Source organism: Dermochelys coriacea, chromosome 12 (assembly GCF_009764565.3).
Source record: "Dermochelys coriacea isolate rDerCor1 chromosome 12, rDerCor1.pri.v4, whole genome shotgun sequence".
Lineage (NCBI taxonomy): Eukaryota > Metazoa > Chordata > Testudines > Dermochelyidae > Dermochelys > Dermochelys coriacea.
The window spans coordinates 15,616,701-15,625,827 of NC_050079.1; the positions used below are offsets into that span (position 1 = coordinate 15,616,701).

The 9,127-nt window shown below is 38.4% G+C and overlaps 1 protein-coding gene across 5 annotated transcripts in view; it reads left to right on the forward strand.

The window, feature by feature from the left end:
• The window catches only part of SALL1 (spalt like transcription factor 1), an 18,593-nt gene extending 10,380 nt beyond the window's left edge, over window positions 1–8,213 (forward strand). For all 5 annotated transcript variants that reach the window (XM_038368873.2, XM_038368872.2, XM_043494923.1 and 2 more), the window contains 2 exons: window positions 869–4,281; window positions 5,362–8,213. In XM_038368873.2, coding sequence (XP_038224801.1) covers window positions 869–4,281; window positions 5,362–5,802 — 3,854 coding nt within the window. In that variant the 3' untranslated portion in view covers window positions 5,803–8,213. The remainder of the gene's footprint in view (window positions 1–868; window positions 4,282–5,361) is intronic.
• Window positions 8,214–9,127: the final 914 nt, after the last annotated feature.

Below are 9,127 nucleotides of genomic sequence, written 5' to 3' on the forward strand. Positions count from 1 at the left end.
AGTATTTCCTTATTATACTAGCATAAATCTGGAGTAGTTTCATTAACAGAGTTCTGAATCTATCCCAAAAGGAGTTCTTTTGATGAAGAGTAGCAGATTTATCATTCTTTGGTCTTAAATCCAAACATGTGACAAAGCATAATAAATGGGTTTAGAAAAAAATACTTTATTCGTGAAATATTATTTCTCCTTTTATTGAGGATTTTTCTTTTTTATTCAGCTCGAAGTCTCCAGTTGCAGTGGAATTAACTTTTGAGGTGAAAGCTAATCTTTGCTATACAATCGAAGTTAGCTTGGGTCTTACGTGGAAACTCAAACGATATTTTGGGGTGGGGGGGGGGTTGTCAGTCTGTAGCTTAGTGATACGCACTTTTTTCTTGTCAACAACTGATTGGGACCTTGAATGACTACAAATTAGTTTAGTGACAGGGGCAACTGTCACAGATATCTTTGAATCAGTTGAAAATGAACTAGGTTGACAGGAACTTGAGAGTCTAATGGGTCCTTCAAATGCTCGATTTGTGCTCAGTGGACAACTAGACAATAAGCAGTATGAAATATTGGAAATCAATAACTTGCTATGGAATTTCATTATGCCCAATGTTTTCAGTTTATAGTATTTTGTATTTTGATGGATTATCTGAAGGAAATGATCATCTAAATCATAGGGATTGTTACAACACCTGTGCAAAGTCTTAAAAATCAGTCATGAGCAATATTTGTGAAGCATTAATATTGATTTGTTTTCACATACAATCTTTGCGTGTTGTAGTCTGAGAGTTAAAAACAGTAGATTAAAATAAAAATGTCCTAGAGAAATTTCTGTGTTTCTGCTCAGTTTCTAATCCATCATCTTTTGATGTTTTAGGAGACACAGAAAAGGGTCATGCAAATCGAACCACTAAGAACAAGGATGCCCATGTCTGTGGCAGGTGCTGTGCTGAGTTCTTTGAATTATCAGATCTCCTGCAACACAAGAAGAACTGTACTAAAAATCAATTAGTTTTAATTGTGAATGAAAATCCAGCTTCTCCTTGTGAAACCTTCCCTCCTCGTTCCCCTTCTGATAATCCTGATGAACAGATGAATGACATAGTTAATAACACAGATCAAGTAGACTGCAGTGACCTTTCAGAGCATAACAAACTTGACAAGGAAGAATCCATGGATGTGGAGGCTTCCAGCATTAACAATAGCAGTAGCAGTTCCAAGAGCGTCAACAATAGTATTACAAGCAGTAACAGCTCCACAATGGGTACCTCAGCTATAACAACCTCTCTACCTCAAATAGGGGATCTGACAGCATTAGGCAACTTTTCAGTGATAAATAGCAATGTCATAATAGAAAATCTTCAAAGTACAAAAGTGGCAGTAGCACAGTTCTCACAGGAAGCAAGATGTAATGGTGCGTCAAATAATAAGCTTGCTGTACCTGCCCTAATGGAGCAACTGTTGGCTTTACAGCAACAGCAGATCCACCAGTTGCAACTGATTGAACAAATTCGTCACCAAATATTATTGTTGGCTTCCCAAAACACAGACATGTCAACATCTTCTAGCTCTTCTCAAGGTACTTTACGAACATCTGCCAACCCCTTGTCCACATTAAGTTCCCATTTATCCCAGCAGCTGGCTGCGGCAGCTGGATTAGCACAAAGCCTTGCTAGTCAATCTGCCAGCATCAGTGGTTTGAAACAACTACCCCCTATACAGCTACCTCAGAGCAACTCTGGCAATATTATAATTCCATCCAGTAGTGGTTCTTCTCCAAATATTAACATACTGACAGCAGCAGTTACAACACCGTCCTCAGAAAAAGTGGCTTCAAATGTTGGTGGTTCACAGCTCAGCAACCCACCAGTATCAGCATCATCTTCACCAGCTTTTGCAATAAGCAGTTTATTAAGTCCTGCATCTAATCCGCTTCTACCTCAACCCGCCCCTAATAACTCAGTTTTCTCCAACCCCTTGTCCAATCTTGGAACACCTGCAGAGGATTTAAACTCCTTGACTGCCTTGGCACAGCAAAGAAAAAGCAAGCCACCAAATGTAACTGCTTTTGAAGCAAAAAGTACTTCTGATGAGGCATTCTTTAAACATAAATGCAGGTTCTGTGCGAAAGTCTTTGGGAGTGACAGTGCCTTGCAGATTCACTTACGTTCTCACACTGGCGAGAGGCCCTTCAAATGCAACATATGTGGAAACAGATTCTCCACAAAAGGCAACTTAAAAGTCCATTTTCAGCGTCATAAAGAAAAATACCCTCATATTCAAATGAATCCATACCCAGTGCCAGAGCATTTGGACAATATTCCTACAAGCACAGGTATTCCTTATGGGATGTCTATCCCACCAGAGAAACCTGTAACCAGCTGGCTGGACAGCAAGCCAGTTTTGTCTACTTTGACTACTTCTGTTGGCCTGCCACTCCCACCAACAATTCCAAGCTTGACACCATTTATCAAAACTGAGGAGCCTCAACCTATTCCCATTAGCCATCATTCAGCTAGCCCTCCATGTTCTGTCAAAAGTGACTTGGGAGTAGCTGATCCTGCTGCAAAAAATTCAAACGGACATTCAGATGAGGCAGAGGTCGCTGCTTTGCCTATCGCAAATGGTAAAACAGAAGAAAACACTCACACTTCAAACTCCTTTACTAATATTAACAGCTCTGTGAGCTCACCGACAGCAGACTCCGGCTCCAACACCATTGTCACTTTTACAAATCCACTGATGCCTCTAATGTCCGACCAATTCAAGGCAAAGTTTCCATTTGGAGGACTACTAGATTCAACGTCTGCATCAGAAACATCAAAATTGCAGCAACTGGTAGAAAATATTGACAAAAAGGCAACTGATCCTAATGAGTGTATTATTTGCCATAGAGTTCTCAGTTGCCAGAGTGCATTAAAAATGCATTATCGCACACACACTGGTGAAAGGCCATTTAAATGTAAAATTTGTGGTCGTGCTTTCACTACTAAAGGAAATTTAAAGACTCATTACAGTGTTCATCGTGCCATGCCCCCGCTAAGAGTACAACATTCATGCCCAATCTGTCAGAAAAAGTTCACCAATGCTGTCGTGCTACAGCAGCATATCAGAATGCATATGGGAGGACAGATTCCCAATACGCCTATCACAGAAAACTATCCAGAGTCAATGGAATCTGACACAGGATCTTTTGATGAGAAGAATTTTGATGATCTAGACAACTTCTCAGATGAGAACATGGAAGACTGTCCTGATAGCAGCGTGCCAGATACCCCTAAGTCTGTTGATGTGTCCCAAGACAGCTTATCTTCTTCCCCTCTGCCACTGGAAATGTCAAGTATTGCTGCTTTAGAAAATCAAATGAAGATGATCAATGCAGGACTTGCTGAACAACTTCAAGCTAGTTTAAAATCAGTTGAAAATGGGTCCGTGGAAGGGGATGTTATGACAAATGATTCATCCTCTATTGGTGGTGATATGGAAAGTCAAAGTGCTGGAAGTCCTGCTGTCTCAGAGTCTACCTCTTCTATGCAGGCCTTGTCCCCATCCAACAGCACTAATGATTACCACAAATCACCAGGTATTGAAGAGAAACAACTAAGAGCTTTTCCAAGTGAGTTTGCCAATGGTTTGTCTCCAACTCCTGCTAATGGTGGTGCTTTGGACTTGACATCTAGTAACACAGATAAAATAATTAAAGAAGAATCTTTGAGTATGCTCTTTCCGTTCAGAGATAGAGGTAAATTTAAAAACACAGCATGTGACATTTGTGGCAAAACGTTTGCTTGTCAGAGTGCCTTGGACATTCATTACAGAAGTCATACCAAAGAGAGACCATTTATTTGCACAGTTTGCAATCGTGGCTTTTCCACAAAGGGTAATTTGAAGCAGCATATGTTGACACATCAAATGCGAGATCTGCCATCCCAGCTTTTTGAGCCCAATTCCAATATTGGCCCTAATCAGAACTCTTCAGTTATACCTGCTAATTCATTGTCATCTCTCATAAAGACTGAGGTTAATGGCTTTCTGCATGGCTCTCCTCAGGATAGCAAAGAAACACCGCCTGGTCTTGTTCCTCTGGGGCCTTTGCCATCTTCTGCCACATCACCAGTTCTGCTTCCCACTCTACCCCGAAGAACTCCCAAACAGCACTACTGCAACACATGTGGGAAAACATTTTCATCTTCTAGTGCTTTGCAGATTCATGAAAGGACACACACTGGCGAAAAGCCTTTTGCCTGCACTATATGTGGAAGAGCTTTCACGACAAAAGGCAATCTTAAGGTACTTTCCTTCTTGCTGTTCTTATGCTGTTGCGTGATTTGGGGTTGGTTGGTGTTTTTGTTTTGTTTTGTTTTTTTTTTTAACCATTCACATCTGCAGTGTTGTAAACTATGCTACTTTTAGATATCTGGGGTATGAAAAATGGTTTTAAATGGTTAGCTTTGGCACCAGTAGATTGTCTCATGCTGAGTGCCTGGTGTTTTGAACAGGATTGAAGAGTTTAATGTAGCAAGCTATTTCTGGTTTGATAAAATGCACCAAACTCACCATGTAGCCTATGAAACAGGATAGCCGAATGTTGCTAGGGGGTGTTTAATTAAAGATATGCGTGAACTGTACTATGTATATTACTTACTAAGCATTGCATCTTAAATATACTGTTTTCATAACTATCCTGCACAATGGACTTTTTCTAACTAATAATTCTTGAACTAATAGGCATTATTTTAATTGATTATATAACTAACATTTCTTACTGATGTGTTGAAAAAGCAAATATACTTAAGTTCTAGAACACTAGTTGAGCACTTTACTGTGTACATGTTTCTGTTGACAGAGTGTTTCTCTAGAGATTTCTGCCAGTAATGTGAGATGAATAATTACTTTCAGGCTATTCTGTCTATACACAAGGCTCTCCGATGAGCAATCTGTAAAGGATACTTTCTTCCTGTCTGAAAAGGACATTTATAGGGTAAAGAGTGTCAAATACAATACTTACCATTGCAATGAAAGTGGACATAGCAATTTTAATCCTGAAAGTAGCTAGCTGCAATTGACTGAATAATATAAGGCTAGTATAAACTAAATACATGTAATGAAAAAGAGTAATAAGCAATGTATTGTTCAGGAGGGAAAAGCTGGGCATTCTGCATAATGCTGGTAGCTAGATCCAGATGAATCTCATTTGTTGTTACTGATCTGAACTGGAATATTGCTTCCTTTACCTTCAGTGGTGTTCTTTACATAAATAAGAATAGATGCCTGGACTGCCTTCTTTGTTTTGTGTTAAGTATATTTGATCAGGCAGAATGAATTCCACTGCTAACCGCCTTCCTTCCCCCACCCACTCCCTTCCTGCAGGTTCACATGGGCACTCACATGTGGAACAGCACTCCTGCGAGACGAGGCAGACGACTTTCCGTGGACGGTCCCATGACATTTCTAGGAGGCAATCCTTTAAAATTTCCAGAAATGTTTCAGAAAGATTTGGCTGCAAGGTCAGGAAATGGAGACCCTTCCAGCTTCTGGAATCAGTATGCAGCTGCACTCTCCAATGGCTTGGCTATGAAGACCAATGAGATCTCAGTTATTCAGAATGGTGGCATCCCTCCAATTCCTGGAAGCCTGGGCAATGGTGGCAGTTCACCTATTAGTGGGTTGACTGGAAGCCTGGAGAAGCTCCAGAATTCTGAACCTAATGCACCTCTAGCTGGTCTGGAGAAAATGGCAAGCAATGAAAATGGGACAAACTTCCGTTTTACACGTTTTGTGGAAGACAACAAAGAAATTGTAACAAATTAGAATAAACCTTATCAATAACATTCCTGCAAATAGTGCAACCTAGGGTTGCTTTTTACAAGTCTACAAACTACAAGTTATAAAGACATTCTTTTGTACCATGTTCTACTTCTAGAGTTCTAAGAGAGCTTATTTATTAGTGATATAACCTTGCTTTGCAAACAAATGCAAGCATTAACTTTGGTCTCCTCCTGTATTTTGAACTAAATACTAATCGACTAGAGTGCTGTAAACTTGCTGTAACATTTATGGCAGTTGCAAGTCTGTTCTGCTAGGTGATCTTTTTCTGGCATTAACTTATTTTCTATATCCAGTTTAACATGAACTATGGTATTGATGCACCGCCTCAGTGATGCATTAGATCTCTAATAAAAGTCTGTATATAAATGTATACTTTGATCTCGCTGGAAATTTTATCAGCAACACATTGTTTAATTTTCCAAACAGAATTAAGAAAAGGACTGAAAGCTGAGAATATAGACTGAACAGTGTGGGTCCTTTACAAGCTCAGTTTTTGATTTTTATTATAAAATTAAAACTGCTTTAATTTTTTTAGATTTAACATTTTTCATTTTGAACTGTTATTTGTATTGTGCTTTTTACTTGAGTCGTCTTAAATGTTCATAAGTTTCTGTACAGTAATAAGCACGCAGATTATTAGAGAAGATACAAAAGTGTTGTTTTGGTAGTTGAAACTGAGACGTAACATTTTGCCTTGTAGGTATATTCATTACGGAAAATGTGCTGGACTTTCACAATGCTGCTAAGTATAGCATCTTGAACAACCTTCCATGGACATTGTAGATGCTCCTGTATATACAATAAGAAATATCACTTTCATTAAAATGTACATATGTTCCTTGCAAGACCAAGCCCTACTTCTTGACCAAGGGAACAAGGATAGTGTTTGTTTATTTTGTATTAGATATGGGGGTGGGGAAAACACAACTTTGGACTGTTACATGCACTTTCTTGGAAAGTTGAAAGGAAAAGAGGTCCAGTTTCTTTAACATTTAATACTAACAACAGAGATACTGTAATTTTACTTGAGTAATCAAATACATTTTTGCAACAGATAAAATGTTGTCTCTGTGTTTTTAAAGTGTATTTGTATTTAGTAATGTCTCTGAATGTATTATTTAACCTTACCCCTGGGTATTAGAGGACTATCCAGGTATGTATATGTGTGTGTAGCTATATGTATGTGTGGTATACATATGTGTATTGCATATTAATGTTTAGTATATATTTGCATATCCACTAAGAATGGGAACCTTGTCTTTTAACTATTCAGTGATATCACTACTCCCAATCATCAAATTGTAGATATTTTGGCATTCTTCATCTCTTTATAAAAAATGCTGCTAACAATGGCCTTATCGAGACTAGGTAAGTTTCCTTTGAAGGAAATTTTATATTGGATTTAAGGCTTCACTTGGTTCAAATGTTTTATATTTGATATTTACTTTATTCTGTGAGACTGTATGATTGAGACATGTTTATGCTGCTTTGTCAGAGTTAAAATGTCCACTAAAAACCTTCATATATTTATAGGGGGTAGGGAGGAGGAATCAATATGGCCCTGCTCCCTACAGGTTTGATCCAGTATTCCTTATGCACCCACAGCTATCATTGATTTTAATGGGAGTTTAGGGACGCAAGATTGGGGTCCACAATTTTTGTCTGAGCGGGTTTTTTGATTATTTATTTTTTAAACTTTTTTAATTTGAAGTAAAACAATTATTTTGGCAGTTTTTTAAATTATACTGGTTTAAAACAAATGAGAATCTCTAGTTTTATGTATATTGTGTATTTTTGCATGCCAATAATTCAAATATTTTTATTTTTTTTAATGTCATTTTGACAAAGAATTTAGGCCCTTGTAGCCTAATTACTTCTGTTATCTTGAGTTGGAGGTAGGGGAAAATGTACAGTGTAATGCTGAGACTTAACTTGAAAATTATCTCCTGTGCAGTAACTATTTTTCATAGAGAATTTTCTTTCATTTTAATGACTATGCATTTTGCATAAATACATTTTTCTAAAGGCATTAGTGTTTATAGTGTATGTCTTTTACTGTTAGTTTTATATGTGACTCATCTGGTACATGAATATGCAGATTTGTTAACAAGTAAATGTACACTAGAGGTAGTGTGCATCATCAATGTGAGTATCTAAGAATTTTGAGTCATTTTAGCCTCAAAGACAAATTAAACAGACTAATGATTTAATTAATGACATTAAATATGAATTACCTTTTTAGAATACCTTTACTTTTGTGTCACCAAGTGGCAGAAACAAAGTTTTAGCAGACTTTTAACTTTAAATGGGCGGGGTGGGGGGTGTGTTCATCTTAGAACCTAACCTGTTCATTGGAGCTTTACCTGTGACTTTCACTGGGGGCAGTATCAAGCCATGTGAAACTCAGTCCTCCATTTAAAAAATAATAATAATAATAAAGGGTGGGGGTGTCCCTACTGCCATGCAGAGGGAAAACCATTAAGACACTGTTAATGCCTTTGACATCCTGGGGAAGAAAAAAGTGAGATAGCAAACAGGTCAGTTCTCTGCTATGGTGGCTGCTGAAAAGAATTTGGCCCTACACTTGCAAACTTGTCTGTGGGAAGAGCTATGCACTGCTTCCAGTCAGTATAGATGAACTCTTGGCAGGGTGTGGTAAACTTTGTCATTAATCACAAACTCCACAGCAGGGGGTATTGAGTAGGGTATTGTTTATAATGTGTTTAGCATTTGGTCTAGAAAATAATTAAATACAAAACTGTTATGGGATGTGTTTGGAAAAGGCTCTAAAACTTTTAGCTGGAATGCTTTTCTGGAATACAGTGGAACTAACTGCATATGGTCCTTTTTATTCTGGTTCTGATGTAAGGTAACCCTCAACTCCTAATTGGCTGCTTAACAGCTGGTTTAGGATGCTAAGAGGTAGAGTAGCTGCTTGGTCCTTGTCATACTGGTTTACTTCCTTTCCTGCTCAGCTGGGCACTGGTGAAGAAGTTAGCATGTTTGATCCCCCTCTAGGGCAGCAGCTGGAGCAACCACTGGAACACAGGGTAACTGTACAGGTAAGCTATACAGGACTGTGCTTTAAATACTAGCTAAGGGTGGATTTTTTTTTTTCCCCCTGTAGTTGGTGCGGCCTGGTTCCGGCGGTACTGAAATAGGGTCTGTGCATGTGTGATTAGTCTGAGCACACCTCCCAGTGATTCAGTAGAGGAGGAAGGATCAGAGCCTATATTGAAAGGGGGGTGGTATTTTAAAGAGAAGGGAATTATAAATGTAAGGCATAATTCTCTCCTTAACTGAGTTA